The sequence below is a fragment of the Microcaecilia unicolor genome, chromosome 1 (assembly GCF_901765095.1).
Source record: "Microcaecilia unicolor chromosome 1, aMicUni1.1, whole genome shotgun sequence".
Taxonomy (NCBI): Eukaryota; Metazoa; Chordata; class Amphibia; order Gymnophiona; family Siphonopidae; genus Microcaecilia; species Microcaecilia unicolor.
Window position 1 is genome coordinate 391,174,726 of NC_044031.1, and position 18,276 is coordinate 391,193,001.

General features: G+C 45.8%; 1 protein-coding gene across 1 annotated transcript in view; it reads right to left on the minus strand.

The window, feature by feature from the left end:
- Window positions 1-16,892, minus strand: part of WRNIP1 (WRN helicase interacting protein 1) — a 117,887-nt gene extending 100,995 nt beyond the window's left edge. Inside the window, exon 1 of the mRNA XM_030210944.1 lies at window positions 16,365-16,892. Within this exon, the coding sequence (XP_030066804.1) occupies window positions 16,365-16,841 (477 nt within the window). The 5' untranslated portion in view covers window positions 16,842-16,892. The remainder of the gene's footprint in view (window positions 1-16,364) is intronic.
- Between the last annotated feature and the right edge of the window lie 1,384 nt (window positions 16,893-18,276).

Sequence of the window (18,276 nt, forward strand, 5' to 3'; positions counted from 1 at the left end):
TTCAGAAGCAGTCTACATTAGGGAGGTTTACCTTATATTGCTCCACAGCAATGCAATTAATACATTTTAGAAGCCGGTTGGCTGACTATCTGTGGTACATGTGTTACACTGAAGGGATGCTATCTTTAGCAGTGGATAATGTCTTCCCGACTGCTGAAGCATGTCTGGCTGTAAACATTCAGTGTTTGACAAGAAAGGGGACAAGGAAGGGGAGGGGAAGACAGTCTGATGATCCGGCTCTGCAGCTGAAGGATGCCCATCAGTGGCCACCCATGGTAATAAAACTATGCAATCACAAGTAATTTAAAGCAAAAACTCTGAGGAACAATGCAGAAAATAACTACTGACCTTCGAATCCCTAATTCAAGGTACCCCCCCTTGTATTTGGCATCGATGGTTAACAGATATTTGCCAGGGATATGTTTGAGATCTGGAGCTTCTTCTCTGTTGGCCCTCCCTAATACTTCAAATGCAAAATTGACAGTGACTAGGGACTGTGCCTTTCTTGGCGTGGTCCCACCTTATGGAATCAGCTTCCGAGGGAGTTGCAGGAGGAAATTACCCTCCAATGTTTTAAAGTCCATTTGAAAGTGAAATTTTTTCAAATGGCATTGGATAGTCTTGAGGAGGGTACTTGGGGAATCTGCTGCAATTTAAGTGTATTATTTTTATGTTTTACGGGGGATTGGGATGTCTATCATTACTGGCATTTCTTTCTTAATTTATTTTATTATAAACCACTTTGATGGATGCGAAAGGTGGTATATAAAATTTTCTTAAACTATAAGGGCCCTGTTTACTAAGCCGCACTGTAAGCGTACAAAACTTTTAGCATGCGCCAATGATAAGAGACACCCATTGTATTCCTAAGGGTGTCTCTAGCATTAGCGAATGCTAATTTTTAGCACACGCTAAAAAGTGTACATGCCTACAGCACAGCTTAGTAAACAGGGCCCTTAATTCAGGAAAATAAATGAGCAAAAACTTGGAAATAAAGCTCATGAAACAGAGAGGAATTAAATGGGATACCTTATTTTATGGCTAATGAGAAAAGGAAACTTTTAGGCATATACTGTGGTATTTTGGGAGGCAATGATCAGGTGTCAGAGAGGGGTCGATTTAGTAATAAAAATTTTTAAAATATATATGAAATGTTGAAAAATATCAATGGCCAGACATGGCTATTATCTGGTTCCATGCTATTCAATCTGGTACAGAAGAGAGCAAGGAATAAAAAGAGAACAATATAGGGCAGAATGAAATTAAACAGCAAAGGGCAACTTGGTCTAGCTCTAGGCAGGATCGAAATCAAATAAAGAACTTGGGGAGTCATGATCGGATTTGATATTAGCTTTGAATTAAGTATACATAGGAAAGCAAATACGTTAGAGTTTAACTTTAAAAAAGGAGACTATGATAAAATGAGAAAAATGGTGAAAAAAAAAACAAAAAAAAAAAAACAAAACTTAGAGGAGCGGCTACGAGGGTCAAAATTTTACATCAGGCGTGGATGCTGTTCAAAAACACCATCCTGGAAGCCCAAGCCAAATATATTCCGCATATTAAAAAAGGAGGACGGAAGACCAAACGACAGCCGACATGGTTAAAAAGTGAGGTGAAGGAAGCTATTATAGCTAAAAGAAAATCCTTCAGAAAATGGAAGAAGGAACCGACTGAAAATAATAAGAAACAGCATAAGGAATGTCAAGTCAAATGCAAAGCGCTGATAAGGAAGGCTAAGAGGGACTTCGAAAAAAAGATTGCATTGGAGGCAAAAACACAGAGGGACATAATCGAACGGAAACGCCTATCTCCATGGGCGTTTATCTCCGAGAACGGGTCCGTGAAGGGGCAGGCCGAACCGTATTTTTGAAAAAATGGACGTTTTTGAGCTGGGTGTTTTGTTTTTTTTTTTTAGCAATAATGGAAACTAAAAACGCCCAGCTCAAAAACGTCCTAATCTGAGCCATTTGGTCATGGGACGGGCCAGGATTCGTAGTACACTGGCCCCCCTGATATGCCAGGACACCAACTGGGCACCCTAGAGATCAGTGTGGTGGACTTCAGAAAAAGCTCCCACATGCATAGCTCCCTCACCACGGGTGCTGAGCTCCCAACCCCCCTCCCCCAAAACCCACTACCCACAAATGTACAACACTACCATAGCTCTTAGGGGTGAAGGGGGCACCTACATGTGGGTACAGTGGGTTTTGGAGGCCTCCCATTTACCAGCATGTGTTACAGGTGGGAGGGGGATGGGCCTGGGACCACCTGCCTGAAGTGCACTGCGGTACCCACTAAAAGTGCTCCAGGGACCTACATACACGCAGGCCTCTAGGACTTGTTGTTGCTGTATAACATTGGCACACCAGTTGACACCTGAAGACTAATCGCTCCGAAAACGTCCTTTATTGGAATAACCACGCTTACTCACAGTTAACTGCAGATCAGAGGTTCTGCCCCACCACTGGCAACGAGTCTCCCTGGTAGTGAGATTAGCAGGTCAGAGCTGGCAGAATGCTGTACAATGCCCTCTTTCAGCCACATTCAAGGTAAGAACTAAGTTCTCTAACGTGGCTAACACATGGAAGGGATCTAAAACTGGCTTACAAAAATGGCCACTACCTCATGGACTACCGGAAACACAACAGGGCACACTCTGACCCAGTAGGCAGGGGGAAAAGCACCATGGGAGAAGAGCCTACCAACTACCAACATTGTGAGACTGTAACACAAGCTAATGAAATCATGGAGCCCAATACCCTACACCCACCACAATGCAATGCTGATGTGACCCTGTACTGCACCCGAGATCCACATCTGATCCAGGGAAAAGCTGTGAGAGGATCGAACATATTCTGCTGACATGGAGGTGGGTACGGAATTTGAGGCTGGCATACAGGCTGGGAAAAAAGTTTTTAAAGCGGGTTTTTTTTTTTGGTGGGCGGGGGTTAGTGACCACTGGGGGAGTCCGGGGAGGTCATCCTCGATTCCCTCCAGTGGTCATCTGGTCAGTTGGGGCACTTTTTTGGGACTTGTTCGTGAAAAAAAAGGGTCCAAAAAAAGTGACCCAAAATCCTTTTTTTTTTCGATTATCAGCTAAAGATGCCCATCTCTCCTCGGCTACTAACCACGCCTCAGTCCCACCTCCGACACGCCTCCAACACGCCCCCGTCAACTTTACTCGTTTCCGTGACAGAGTGCAGTTCGAAACGCCCAAAATCGGCTTTAGATTATACCGATTTGGGCACCTTTGCCAGAAAAACGCCCATCTCCCGATTTGGGTCGAAATATAGGCGTTTTTCTCTTTCAATTATAAGCAGGATAGTAAAAGTTTTTTAGGTATATTAAAAAGCAGGAAGCCGTCAAAAGAATCGGTTGAACCGCTAGATGACTGAGGAGTAAAAAGGGTGATCATGGAAGACAAAGCCGTAGCGCACCGATTAAATGAATTCTTTGCTTCAGTCTTCACCGAGAAAGATTTGGGTAGGATACCGGTGCCAGAAATGGTATTCGAAGCTGACGAGTCAGATAAACTTAATGAATTCTCTGTAAACCTGGAGGAAGCAATGGGGCAGTTCTACAAACTGAAGAGTACCAAATCTCCTGGACTGGATGGTATTCATCTCAGAGTACTGATAGAACTGAAAAATGAACTTGCGGAGCTATTGTTCGTAATATGTAATTTATCTTTAAATTGAGCGTGGTACCGGAAGATTGGAGGATGGCCAATGTAACGCCGATTTTTAAAAAAGGTTCCAGAGGAGATCCGGGAAATAATAGACCGGTGAGTCCGACGTCAGTACTGGGCAAAATGGTAGAGACTATTATTAAGAACAAAATTACAGAGCATATTCAAAAGCATGGATTAATGAGACAAAGTCAACATGGATTTAGTAAAGGGAAATCTTGCCTCACCAATCTACTACATTTCTTTGAAGGGGTGAACAAACATGTGGCTAAAGGTGAGCTGGTTGATATTGAGGCATATTTTCAAAGCACTTAGCCTTCTAAAGTTCCACAGAAACCTATGGAACTTTGGAAGACTAAGTGCTTTGAAAATATGCCTCATTGTGTATCTGGATTTTCAGAAAGCGTTTGACAAAGTACCTCATGAAAGACTCCAGAGAAAATTGGAGAGTCATGGGATAGGAGGTAGTTTTCTATTGTGGATTAAAAACTGGTTAAAAGATAGAAAACAGTAGGATTAAATGGTCAGTATTCTCAATGGAGAAGGGTAGTTATTGGGGTTCCTCAGGGGTCTGTGCTGGGACCGCTGCTTTTTAACATATTTATAAATGACCCAGAGATGGGAGTAATTAGTGAGGTAATTAATCTGCTGATGACACTAAGTTATTCAAAGTCGTTAAATCGCAGGAGGATTGTGAAAACTTACAAGAGGACCTTACGAGACTGGAAGACTGGGCATCTAAATGGCAGATGATGTTTAATGTGAGCAAGTGCAAAGTGATGCACGTGGGAAAGAGGAACCCGAGTTATAGCTACGTCATGCAAGGTTCCACGTTAGGAGTCACAGACCAAGAAAGGGATCTAGGTGTCACCGTTGATGATTTATTTATTTATTGTATTTGTACCCCACATTTCCCCACCTTTTTGCAGGCTCAATGTGGCTACGTTGAAACCTTCTGCTCAGTGTGCTGCTGCAGCTAAGAAAGCAAATAAAATGTTAGGTATTATTAGGAAAGGAATGGAAAACAAAAATGAGGATGTTATAATGCCTTTGTATCGCTCCATGGTGTAACCGCACCTTAAATAGTGTGTTCAATTCTGGTCGCCGCATCTCAAAAAAGATATAGTGGAATTAGAAAAGGTGCAGAGAAGGGCGACGAAAATGATAAAGGGGATGGGACAACTTCCCTATGAGGAAAGGCTAAAGCACCTAGGGCTCTCCAGCTTGGAGAAAAGGCGGCTGAGGGGAGATGATAGAGGTCTATAAAATGATGAGTGGAGTTGAACGGGTAGATGTGAAGCGTCTGTTTACGCTTTCCAAAAATACTAGGACTAGGATGAATGCGATGAAGTAACAATGTAGTAAATTTAAAACGAATCGGAGAAACTTTTCTTCCCTCAACGTGTAATTAAACTCTGGAATTCGCTGCCAGAGAATGTGGTAAAGGCAGTTAGCTTAGCAGAGTTGTAAAAAGGTTTGGACGGCTTCCTAAAGGAAAAGTCCATAGACTATTATTAAATGGACTTGGGGAAAATCCACTATTTCTGGGATAAGCAGTATAAAATGTTTTGTACTTTTTTGGGATCTTGCCAGGTATTTGTGACCTGGATTGGCCACTGTTGGAAACAGGATGCTGGGCTTGATGGACCTTTGGTCTTTCCCACTATGGCAATACATGTACTTATGTTTGTTTCATTCTGATGGGGGAATCAAATTAATATAGTGCTAGACATTTTAATATGGGCTTACAGTCTTTCACAAAGCATCCTGAAGCATGGCAATCTGCAACTAAACACACACATAAAAAAACACAAGCAGCTGGTATGGGGGGGGGGGGGGGGGTGGAAGGAAGGGGCACCTACCACCTTATACAAGAGTATACTATTTGAAGTTCAACTGGAATTGAGCTACTTGGTATTTAGAAAAATGCTAAAAACATAGATATTTTCAGATCCATATGGATGAACCACTCAGGACTGAACGGTAAGCATCTTTGTTAATGCTGTACAACAGCATTTTGCCAATTGTATGGAGGATATTATAAAATGATTGTTTTCAGTGTTCTAATTGGGCTGTAAGCATTGTGATCTACATTTTGTAACAGGAGTATTGGTATATTATTTTGTATTTACTTTATATTGGGATGGGCAAATGTTTTGGCCTGAGGGCCACAATGGGAAGGGGAAAGGAAAATGGGGCTTGATATACCACCGTTCTGTGGTTTTTGCAACTACATTCAAAGCAGTTTACATAGTATATACAGGTACTTATTTGTACCTGGGGCAATGGAGGGTTAAGTGACTTGCTCAGAGTCACAAGGACCTGCAAGAAATCATGACTGGTGGAGGTGCCAAAGACCTATGGTGAAGTTCTAAGCAGCGGGGTAGGATCAGTTGCCCTCCTTCCCTGATTCCAGTATATTCCCAGCCAGTCCCCAACATTTTGTTCCTAGCCCCAAACATCCTCCTTCCTACCTGCCTAGTAAGCAGCAACTGTTTTTTTTTCTTCTTCTTCTCCTACACAGGGCCAAAACAGGCTTCTATATAGCTTTGCCAAAGCAATGCCCAACTCTTCCTCCTTTTATAAAAGAAAGGTTCTTAGACTTGGCAATGTCATCATCAAAGTTCCCAAATCTCCGCCTTTGATGACATGCACATTTCAACGCATCATCAAAAGTGGACCAACCCCATCTCTATCAAGTTGGCTCTCCCCCTATCGTTTCTCTAGAGGCTTGTTTGTAATGGTACATTTTCAATGGCTATTCCATTTTCTCCCAGCACCACCACATAGCTTGCAATAAGTTTGAACTGCATGGTGCTTTGTCCTGTGAAAATAAAGTGGGATTTTGGGCAGCACATACATCAAACTCACCAAGAGCTGCATGGCACAGATATTAAACAGTATAACTTTTTAGAAGTATGAAGAGTTAAGGGGCCACACTTAGGAATGAATGGGTCCCGCCACTGGGCCTTTAAATAACTAGGTGGTTGCCTAGGAAGCAGGTTTGGGGACCACAAAGTGCGGGGCAGTCAAAGCAAAACAGTAGGTCCTGACACCCCTACAAGCCCGAAGACCCTTCAGCACTTACTTGTACATGCAAGTTAAATGCCTTTGGACACTGTCCTTTAAGCATATAGGGGTCCTTAAACTAAGCTGCAGTAAAAAGTGGTTTGTGCTAGTTTGGACACGTGAAATTAGTACACACTGGGCAAAAAGACCTTTTTTAAATGGGGCAGTAAATGGCTATTTACTGCATGAGTTCTTACAGCCACCTATTTACTTGGTGGTAAGCGCTTACGCACTACTCGTGTGGTAATGTGGTTGTGCTGCCAATTACTGCCAAGAACGCCCCAGCAGCAGAAAATAGAAAATTATTCAACTACCACAGGAAACAGCACGCACCAAGTTCAGACTTACCGCACCCACGCTACCCCTGTGGTAGTATCAATCTGGCACGCACTACCCAAACATTAGCCCTACCAAGGCTTAGTAAAAGGTCCCCTTAAAAGTTAAAATTCAATTATGCTTTTTTTTTTTACATGTTCTTTCTGGAAGGAGTGATGTTGGCCTGATCACGACTGCTCAGTTTAATTATCAAGGAAGCAATATTCAGCTCACAGTGGTCAATGTTTTGTTTCAGTTTGTTTGTTGTTTAAACACAGACTACAACAGGCCAAATTAAAGCAGGATATTCAGTACCAGGCCTTTTTTTTTTTTTGAAAATTTCTTTATTGCATCATGAAGACAAATACAAACATCTGCTGTCACCTGCAGCTCAGCATCACTCAAAACATTACAATCAGAAAATAAAAAAAAAAAACATTACAGGTTTTGCACCTACAAACCTATACATTTGATCTCCATGTGCTTTTTCTTGTTTTTTTTTCCCCCCCCCCCTTACTAAACCCTACCCTTGTATGTGAGACTTCCCCCCTCCCCCCATGTACCCTCCCTCCTCTTCCCCTTTCTGGCTATCCATTACTTTGCGAATCAGGGTCTGGTGTCATGAGCAAGTCCCGTGCTCTCCCCCATATATCTTTGTACTGGCGGTTACTGAGCACTGTTGTAAATTTTAATGTCATATGCACCCATTGGGCCATTTCCTTCATATGAGCCTTCCACCGTTCCAGAGATGGAGGCGACGCATCAACCCAAGTTTGTAAAATGCATTTCTTAACTAATAATGTAGCCAACAGCACAAATTTACACTGAGCTACACCCAGTCTTTGCTGTCCAAGAGATTCCCCACATCCCATCAGAATAGCCGAATATTTCCACTCCATTTCGCGCTGCAGCGTCTTTTCAATGACTTCCAGTGCACCTACCCACAGTTTATGTAGGCACGGGCACTCCATAAATGAGTGCAGGAAGCCTCCCACACTCTTCCCACACTTATTACAAGCATCGTCCTCCCACATCCCCATAATCTTGCCTCTCTCTTTAGTGATGTGTACCCTGTATAAAATCCTGTATTGTATGTCCTGCAGAGCTGCGTTCGGGGTAATTTTGCTTAATCCCCCAAAAACCGCTCCCAGTCGTTTCACCGATATCTCCTCACCTGTGTCCCTACTCCAAATCTCTGCTAATTGTGGAATATGTAGCGCCTCCTGGGAGTCCCGAATTAGCTGGCACCATTGTGACAGTCTATTAAGTTTGGGCGGAATTTGCAAAAACAATTTGTCTAGCTGCGTGAAATGCACTCGCCCCCGGCTCCTGCGTTCCACACTCAGCACATAGTCTCTAATTTGAAGGTATGCAAAGAACTGCGAGCCCGGTAATTGTAATTCATCTCTAACTTCAGTGAACGCTGGGAAAGCCTCCTCGTCCGTTGCCCTAAATTGTCCTATAAATCTACAACCCTTTTCGCGCCATTCCCTAAATACTGACACTCCCTGACCTGCCGGAAAGGCCATGTTGCCCGTTAATGGCAGGAATGGGCTAGCTCCTCTCACTATACCTCCATGCCCCCTCCACCATCTCCAGGCCCGCTGTAGGGCTGCCACATATGGGTTATTTACTATCTTTTTGGCTCCTTTCACTACCCATGATTCTAACACTGCGAACGGATCGTTCTGACCACACCAACTCTCCCAGAAGCCCCTAGTGGCATAAAAACTCTCTCCCGACTGCAGCTCATGAATCCACCGCAGCAATGCTGCCACATTATATGTTCTTAAATCTGGTAACTTTAGACCTCCCTGCTTGCGAGTATGAGTAAGTTTCACATAGGAGATCCGTGCACGCTTCGCTCGCCAAATAAAGGTACTTATCACACTTCTATACAAACAATCCTCCCTTTTCTGTACCCAAAGGGGAAGCATTTGTAAAGGGTATATTAATTTAGGCAGCATTACCATCTTGACCAAAGCGATCCGACCCATAAAATTTATAGGCAAGTCTTTCCACCTGCCACAAAGTCGTTTTACTTCCTCCACTCGGTCTGTCACATTCTTTTTATAGATCCAGCTCTGATCTGCACTTAAGAACACCCCTAAATATTTAATGCCCCTTTGGGCCCACATCAGAGGAAACTCTACGCGTGTCCTACATGTGCAGGGATCGCTGATGGGCAACGCTTCTGATTTCCCAAAGTTAATGCTAAGCCCTGAAAATTCCCCGTATTCCTTAATAATATCCATCACCAGAGGTAGCGTTTGAGACGCCTTATCTAACATCAGAAGCATGTCGTCAGCAAACAAATTTATTCTATGTTCTGCACCCCCTACTCTTAACCCTGTTAATCTGGATTCTTGCCGTATTTTTGCCGCCAGGGGTTCCAATGTCAGGATAAATAATAACGGTGACAGCGGGCACCCCTGTCGGGTACCACCCCGTAATGGGAAAGCATCCGTAAGGGAGTCATTTATGATAATCTGCGCGGTTGGGTTGCTATACAGAGCTCTAATCCATTGTAAGAATTCTCCCTGTATGCCAAAGCGCCTCAGGACCCAAAACAGATACTCCCACACTACTTTATCGAATGCTTTCTCAGCATCCAGGCTGGCCAGAATGGCATCTCCTGCTCTCCCCCTGCCTTCAAATAGCACTCGACTTACTTTCAGTATATTGGCCGACGCGTATCTTCCCTTAACAAAACCCACTTGGTCGGGGTGAACTAGACAGGGGACTACCTGACTCAATCGATCTGCCAACACTGTCGCCAACAATTTAAGATCTTGATTGAGCAGTGAAATGGGTCTATAAGACCCAACTTGTTCCCTATCTTTCCCTGGTTTAGGTATGACTGTGATATGGGCATGGTTCAGTACAGGTCCCATCCCGCCCGTTTCCTTCACCTCATTGCACATATGTATGAGGGGTTCGATAAGTAGATCCTGCAATATTTTATAATATTCCGTCCCTAGGCCGTCCGGTCCTGGGGCTTTGGCCAGCTGCAAGCGTTTAATTACTCGTTGCACCTCTTTCCCTTGTAGTGGTGCTTCCAGCATCTCTTTCTGACTTTCAGTTAGCGTGGGGAGATCTACATCTCTATGGAATTCTATACACTTTTCCTCTGAAAAAGGGCCCTCTTTGTAAAGTGCTGCGTAATAGCGCACAAATTCCCTTTCTACTGCCCTTTGGTCTGTTGTTACCGTTCCCTCCGTTTCTCGGATCTTACCTATATACTGCTTCCCTGATCTCTGCCTCACCAAAGCCGCCAAAAGCTTGCCTGTTTTATTCCCCCATTGATGCAGCTTATACTTGTATAGCTTGATATTGTATAACGCTCCTGCATCCAGTATATCTTGCATTGCTTTCCTACACTCAGCATATGCTTGTCTATTATTTTCTGTGGGAGAGACAATAAGAGCTCTGCGGGCATCCCTTAATCTCCCGGATACTTCTATAATTTGAGAGCTCCGCCGCTTGTTCTGCGAGGCAACATAAGAAATAATTTTGCCTCGGAGTACGGCCTTCGCTGCCTCCCAGTAAATTCTCGGGTTTACCGACTGAGCATCATTCTCAGCAACATAGGCCGTCCAGCTCTGCCTCAGGTAAGTTTTAAATTCTCTACTCTGGTACAGAGCCGGATTCATACGCCACCTTGCCGGTCTCTTCTTCTCCCCCCACCGCATTTCAGCCCACACTGGGGCGTGGTCAGAAACCTCGGGCTCCCCAATTCCAGTCCTTTCTACTATTAAGCTTACTGAGTGGGATACAAGCAGGTAATCAAGGCGCGAGTGAACTCCATGAGGGTGTGAAAAAAAAGTATAATCATGCTCTTCTAAGTGTTGGAGGCGCCAAATATCCACCATCCCCAGCTCATTCATAAGTAGATTCACCCCTCTTTCTTCATGTCCCCGCCCCACCTTCCTCGGGGGTTTACAATCTATAGAGGGGTCGCTCGTAACATTAAAGTCCCCTCCTACAATAAAGTGATATTCATCAGAAGCTACCAATTTAGCTATTAAAGTAGTAAAAAACTTATGAGAATACACATTTGGTGCATATACGCTACACAGTCCCACTTTGACACCTTGCAGGGATCCTGTCACTATTACAAAGCGCCCCTCAGGGTCTTGATACAGCTTATGTATATTAAATGCAATTGTTTTCCGTATTAATATGGCTACTCCCCTTTGCCTTCCATTGTATGCTGCAAAAAATATGTCTCCCACCCAATCTCTTTTCAGCTTAAGATGTTCTACTTTGCTTAAGTGTGTTTCCTGTATCAGTGCCACATCGGCCTTTTGCCTCTTGAGTGCCTGCAGTACTTTTGTTCTCTTTATTGGTGAGTGCACTCCATCCACATTCAATGACACAACTTTTAGATTAGCCATTCAGCCCATCTGTTGATAATTCTGCACTTATCCATCTCTGCGTATCTCTGTCCGGGGGCCCCCCAGCTAGGCCTCCAGACCAGACTTGTTGTTTAACATCTAGTTGTAAAATTATGGAGTCTTCTCCCCACTCAATCATGACCTTCCAGTCCCCTGATATGTTGTTACATGAAGTATCAATAGCCAGAACTGTCCCCATTCCCCCATCCCTATCACTATCCTCCCCTTTACTCCCCCCCTTCCCACCCTCCCTTCCCTCATTGATCCTTGCATTCCAATTTCCCAACACACACACTGCCATCCATATAATCAACATTTCTTTCCCTTACCACTAACTCCCCCGCCCTCACAACTCCCGACTCCCCTATTGGTTCACACTCTCCCGTCCTTTATACCTATCGCCCCTTCTCTTCTGCCCTAGTCTTTCCTTCTTCTTATAACATTTTTACTCTCAAAAACAGGAACAGTAAAGAGGGCCAACATTTGCTGACACCTTCCAACACATGTGCAACATAGATAATCTTCAAACCCACTTCAACTTTATATCAAGTCCCACATGAAAAAAAAAAAAAAAAAAAAAAAAACTTAACTTCCAGCAACATCTGGTTCTCTCGCTCTGGAGCCATTATTCACAGGCTGTCCTCTTCTGCCATGTCTGCTGATCACTGCCAATGCTTCTTCAGCTTGGTATTAAGTTCTTCCTACCATTGTCCGTGAACTGCCACTTCCCTGGTGCTCCCATGACTTGATCAATTTCCCCATTTGTAAGAACTGCGACGTAGACACCAACCACTGGTCACTTATTCCCACGAATCTGGGTGATCCAACGGTTCGGGTCTGCACCATTCTAAAATCACAGTTTGAGCGACCTTTAGGACCCACAATTTCTCATGAGTGTCCCTTCTTTATTCTGGTCTTAGCGCAAATTTCTTTTCTCATACACTTGTCTTATAGTCCAGTAAGTTGTCCTATCACCATTAAGGTATCATAACTGATTTACTTTTCAAGTTCCTTATATGCGTTCCACATATGCTGCCAGCTCGCTGGGGTCAGTAAAAAACAGCACTTTGTTATCAGCCATAATCCGCACTTTAGCCGGAAAAAGTAGGGCAAATTTCACCCCTTTTTCAAACAGGCGTTTGCAATGCTGTCCCATTTTCCTCCTCTGCTCCGAGACCACAGCAGAATAGTCCTGGAACAGCAAGATTTTATTTCCATTATATTCCAGCGCTGCTTTCTTCCTGTATGCCAACAATATTTTCTCTTTATCGGCGTAATTTAAAAATTTTGCTATAACTGTCCTGGGGCGGTTCTCCCCTTCTCTGCGTGCCCCGATCCGATGGACTCTTTCAACCTGCAAAGGTTTTCCTGGGCACTGTAATCCCAGCTGTTCTGGGAGCCATTCCTCCATAATCTTCCATAAATCTTTATCTTGTACCGACTCAGGAAGCCCAACTATCCGGACGTTGTTTCTTCGGCTCCGATTCTCCAGATCGTCGATCTGCTGTTCCAGGCGTTCACATTTGCGCTCTAAGCCGTCTAATCGAGTGTCTGCTACCTCCGCTCTATCTTCTTGCCTGGAAATCCGTTCCTCCGCTTGCTGGAGTCTCGCACTTTGTCGTTCCACTGCCTCCCGAATTTGCTCTACGGAGGATTGGAATTTGGACAGCTTATCTTCTAATATAGCCGTCACCTGGTGTATCAGTTCTTGAAAGACTTCTGTGGGCTGACTCGCTTCTCCCGCGGTTTCTTTAACCGCCGCCATTTTGGCTTTCACTTCGGGCATGCGGGACTTTTTAGGCCTCTGCGATTTCACGGGCATTCCCCGCTCTCTCTGCCGTGTTCTCCTCCACACAATCTCGCAAATCGAGCGCGGATCTTCTACCGTTCCCCTGCTTAGCTCGTAGGTTTTAAAGACGGGAGGTAAGCTGATTAATTTCAAAAATAATGGGAGTCGGGAGCGGAGCCGGGTCTTCGGACGTCCGTTCAGCTCCCTCGCATCACGTGACCCCCCCTCAGTACCAGGCCTAATCTGGCTACCAGTAGTGAATACCCAGGTTTTTGCAGGCTGAAGTTATCCAAGTCTGGCCAATATTCAGTGTCACTGTCCTGATAACTAACTGGGCAAGTAGGACCACCACTGAATATCAGCAGTGCCCCGATAACTTCTGGGTCTGCTAATCCCTGGACTGCACTGGCACTCACTGGTTAGTGCTGTGGTGGTCAGGTTGCTATTCAGCAGCACTCTCCCGTTAAATACAGCTGAATATCAGTGCCTAAGCTGCACAGTGCTATTTACCAGGCAGGAGGCTATCCCCCCCTGGTAAAACAGCACTGAATGTGAACCTCCAAATTGATAGGAGTGAAGAGGGGGAGGTAGGAGTAGGGCATAGCCAGACACCTAATTTTGGACAAGCCTGAGTCCAAAGTAGGTGGGCACAACAACCCCCATCCCCCCTCTCCTGGCATCTCTTCCTCCCCCCCCAGGTGATCGGGGGGGGGGGGGGGAGGGTAACTTAACTCTACTCCCTTGACCTCCGTGGTGTCTATAAATCTTTTAGGTCGTTAATAGAGAGCAGCAAGTCATTCCTCTTGCTCACACCGGCTCCGAGTCTTCCCTCTGACATAACTTCCTGATCCCACAAACAAGAAGTTGTGTCAGAGGGAAGACTCAGGCCAGCACGACAGGGGGAATGTGTTGCTGCTCGTTGTTGGTGAAAAACTAAAAGATTTAAAGGTATTGGGATGGGGGGAGAAATGCTAAGTGACTCCTTGATCTCCTAGAGAGAGATATTCTGGGAGTCTTCAGCTGGAAGGGGTTGGGTATTCCTGCCAGCCACATTGCTGCTGTGTGAGCCTGAGTCCAAAGTGGGTGGCCCTATACCCACCCGTGACTATACCACTGGGTACGAGCCTGAAGTTAATGGAAAAGGGCACAAAGCTGAAGGCTCACCTAAGGCAGAGCTTCCCAAACTGTGGGTCAGGACCCCAAATGGAGTCTTGACCTAGGTGGGTCCCTAGCTATGTGATCCCCCCCCTGAAAAATGCCTCTGATGCAGGCAGGTGGGAGGATTTTGAGGAAAGGCACTTAAGACAACTGGGACTGAGATTGCCAGCCTGGTGGGAGGTTTTGGGAAGGGCCAGCCCATGGAGGCAGGGCCCAAAGATAATAAAAAACACTGCCAAGATCTTGAGTACTGGGGGAAGTCCTAGGAACCAAGGCAGGAGTTTGCTGTGTATGGTGACTGAAGCCCCTGCTACAGAGCAGTGGTTGCCTGTAGAGTGTTCCCGACTTGGAACAAATAAGAGTGCTCGGGGAAAAGACACCCCAGATAAAAGTGGAAGCAGGAGTGCCTCACTTCTGGCAGGACTTGCATTGCACATGTGAATGACCCCTGTTCTGGTTGGGAGAGAGAGAGAACAGAGTTGATCATGGGGAAATGATTGAGAAGCTGTGACAAATCTACAGGGAGATAGCCAAGTATTTTGTTCTGGTTGCAAACAGAGATGATTTGAGATTGAACTGAACTGTGGTTTTAGTGCCCTGATATCATTTGGGGAGTATGTCGGACACTGTGCTGACCATCTGAAAAGCCCCAAAATATACAGACCAAGTTGACAAGTTTATGAACTGTTTTTCAAGTTACTGTTAGTAAAGCAAGTTCAGGGTTACCATATTGCTGAAGTTAAAATAAGGAGATTGCTGCCTAATTTCTGTGTGAATGAAATAGTGCCCAGAAAAAAAGTACCCTTCGACCTACAGCGATTTCACCTGGCCCCTTTTCTGTTTTTGTACATCCTGGCCCCAGGGCTGCCTGACCCAGGGCCGCCGAGAGGGGGGCAAAATTCTCCAGGCCTGGGACTCCAAGGAGGGCCCGGCACCAGGGTCTCTCGTCCTCTCCTGCTCCCAGGCCGCTGGCACCACAGTCCCCAGTCTCCACCTACCTACCCTCAGCTCCCTTCTGTCTGCCACCCGGTCCCCTGCATTAAAAAAAAAAAATCTCGAAATCGGCAGCGTAGCGCCTTCTGTGTGAAAGCAGCAGATCGTCTCAGGTGGGCCTTCCCTCACTGTGTCCCGCCCAACTCTGATGTAACTTCCTATTTCTGTGAGGGCAGGCCTACCTGAGGCAATCTGCCATTTTCACACAGAAGGCGCTGCACTGCCGATCTTGAGATTTTTTTTTTTAAATCCAGGGGACTGGGTGGCAGACAGAAGGAAGCTGAAGGTAGGCAGGTGGAGACTGGGGACTGCAGCGCCAGCAGCCTGGGAGCAAGAGAGGCAACAGCAGTGGCAATTTGGGGAGAGGGGGAGGGAGGGAGCTGGAGGAGGCCTTGCCCCGAGCCGGGCTCAGTCTCTCGGCAGCCCTGGCCTGAACCAAAGAGCTTAGCAGGTGCCTGTGAACTATGTATGTGGGACTACTTCCAAGGGGACAATTTTATTTAGCTGCAATCATGGTGTCACAAGAGGATTGGGATGCACTAGCCTAGGGCGCATAAATAACCTTGCACCAGCCCTGGAAATACTTTTCTACCTAAAGGTAACTTGCCATAAGCTGCTACTGAAGGCATAGCTAAGTCCAAATAAACACAGATGAAACCAACCAGATGGCGAGGAAAGGGGGGAGCTTGTAAACTTTACAAGCATAGGATTGGTAACAGCCAACTCTAGCGCCAGGTTGAAGCACAGGAGGAGGCAGGGAGGAAGAGATTGATTACCTTAAAACAGTTTGCCAGATGAATGTCTCAGATCACAGACGAGGGACACAATGTTTTGTAAACAGCAAGGACCTCCACTGGGCTTTTGAGGGGTAGAAGAAGTGTCTCACGTAAATGTAAAGGGAGACAGAACAGTGGAGAAAAAAAATTGACCTGAGCCCTAGGCCAGCCCTCACCTTGCCACAGCCGGGCGGTCCCCAGAGGATGATGGAGGGAATCTCGTGGGCGTGCAGCAGAGTCCTGAGCAGCGTCTTTTCCCCCAGCACTTTACTCTGCCCCACGTAATCTTCCAGACTGCACGGCCTCATCTTGTCAGCTAGAGGCTTCCCATCCAGCTTATCGGGCAAAGTGGTAGCCCCGGTTGCCAGCCCCTGGCTATCATCCTTCTCGGCTCCACGGCCTCTGGTGGGAGGAGAGGGGCAGGCACTGTCCACCACCCCGGTCTTAGGCTTGGAAAAGAGAGGGAAGGCGGTGGTGGCGCCGCTCTCCTTCACCTCTTCCTGTCCCGAGAGTCGTAGCCTCTTGCTGCCCTGAAGGGCGGTGGGATCGCCCCGCTGCAAGCAGCAGTCCAGGTGCGAATTAATGCGGCCGGTCGGCAGCTCCTGCAAGCAGACAGGGCAGCGCACCAGATCGGGAGCACCAGAATCAGCCATAACCGAGCCCAGGACCTGTGTCCGGAACCGCGGCGCGTGGCTACACAGAAAGCTCCCGCCCCCTCCCTACAGCAACCCGGGAACTGTAGTCCTGTTGCTCCTGCCTTGCCTCCCTTTTCTCTTATTCCCTCGGCTCCACAGTTCCATCGTTTCTGTACTCTGTCTTGGCAAAAGGTAAAAAAAGACGGATAGATCTGGCTTTTACACTGTCCCCTAAATGTTGGTTATATACCTCAAGGTTTCTTCTTTGAATTGTGGTAACGTAGTTTTTTTTTTTTTTTTTTTGGGGGGGGGGAGTTCTGGAGCCATAAAGGCAGGAAATTAAGCTAAACCATCTAGTCCAGCTGTTTAGCTTCTGTGTATAAACTGCCTGACTGAGCTAAGCGGCTTATGTAAAAACTCCTAAATTCTTTAGTGGATTTTCAGTAGGTTTTATGATATTGAGTTAAGGATTCTCCATTCATCTTGCGTCCCCTAACAACAACAACAAAAAAAAAATCACACTTTTTGCCAAGACCAGACGTGACAGTATAGCTGCATTAACTCATTACTGCACTGCAGACATGGCCCTTTGGCGGTAAAAATAATTTTTTACCATATAGTGTGCATGCACTAACTCAGAACCTACCACAGAATGCCTCAGCATACCTTGCAGAAAGCCCTTTGAACTTGTGGTAAGCATGCACTAGTACTTACCACAGTTTGGTAAAAGGACCCCTTCATGATTAAAAGTGACAAAATAATCCCTGTCCCTTCTTTGACCCCAGGTTTACCGCACAGTTCAGCATGGGGCTGGAGCAATTTCTACCAACTGCTGTGCTGCGTCAGTGGTTCAATTTTGAAAAATGCCCTTGCCTGGAACATACTGCCAAGGTTGAGGCAACACCATTTTCGTTTTCTTATTGCTAGATTAGAGTGGGTTATGTCCCCCAACCAGTAGATGAAGGCAGAAAACACTGACATTTCAGTAATGACATCACCAGTATAAGGTGTGATGCAGCCCTACTTTACAGCAGATGGTGAAACTTGGACTGATGCACAGGATTGGCATGGGGGGGAGGGGGAAGGAACAGAGCAAATACCCTGGGCTTCATGGCTGCAGGGGGTCCCCAGCCCCCTTAATCTGACATATCTCCCTCCTTCACTCTTCCATTACCAGTCTAGCTTAGATATTTTATATTTTTTACGGGAGTCATTGGCAACAGCGGTGAATCTGATTCACTGCCTGCAGCTGGCTCTGAGCTTTTCCCCTGTTACATCCTGCGCCCCTCCCCACCCCCATACGGAAAGCAGGAGCATGAAAGCTCCATCATATAGCATTGGGCTTCAAAGGCTTAGATCAGTGATTCCTAAACGTGTCCTGGGGGAACCCTAGCTAGTCATGTTTTCAGGATATTCACAATTAATAGATATGCATAATAATGAGGTAGTGTAT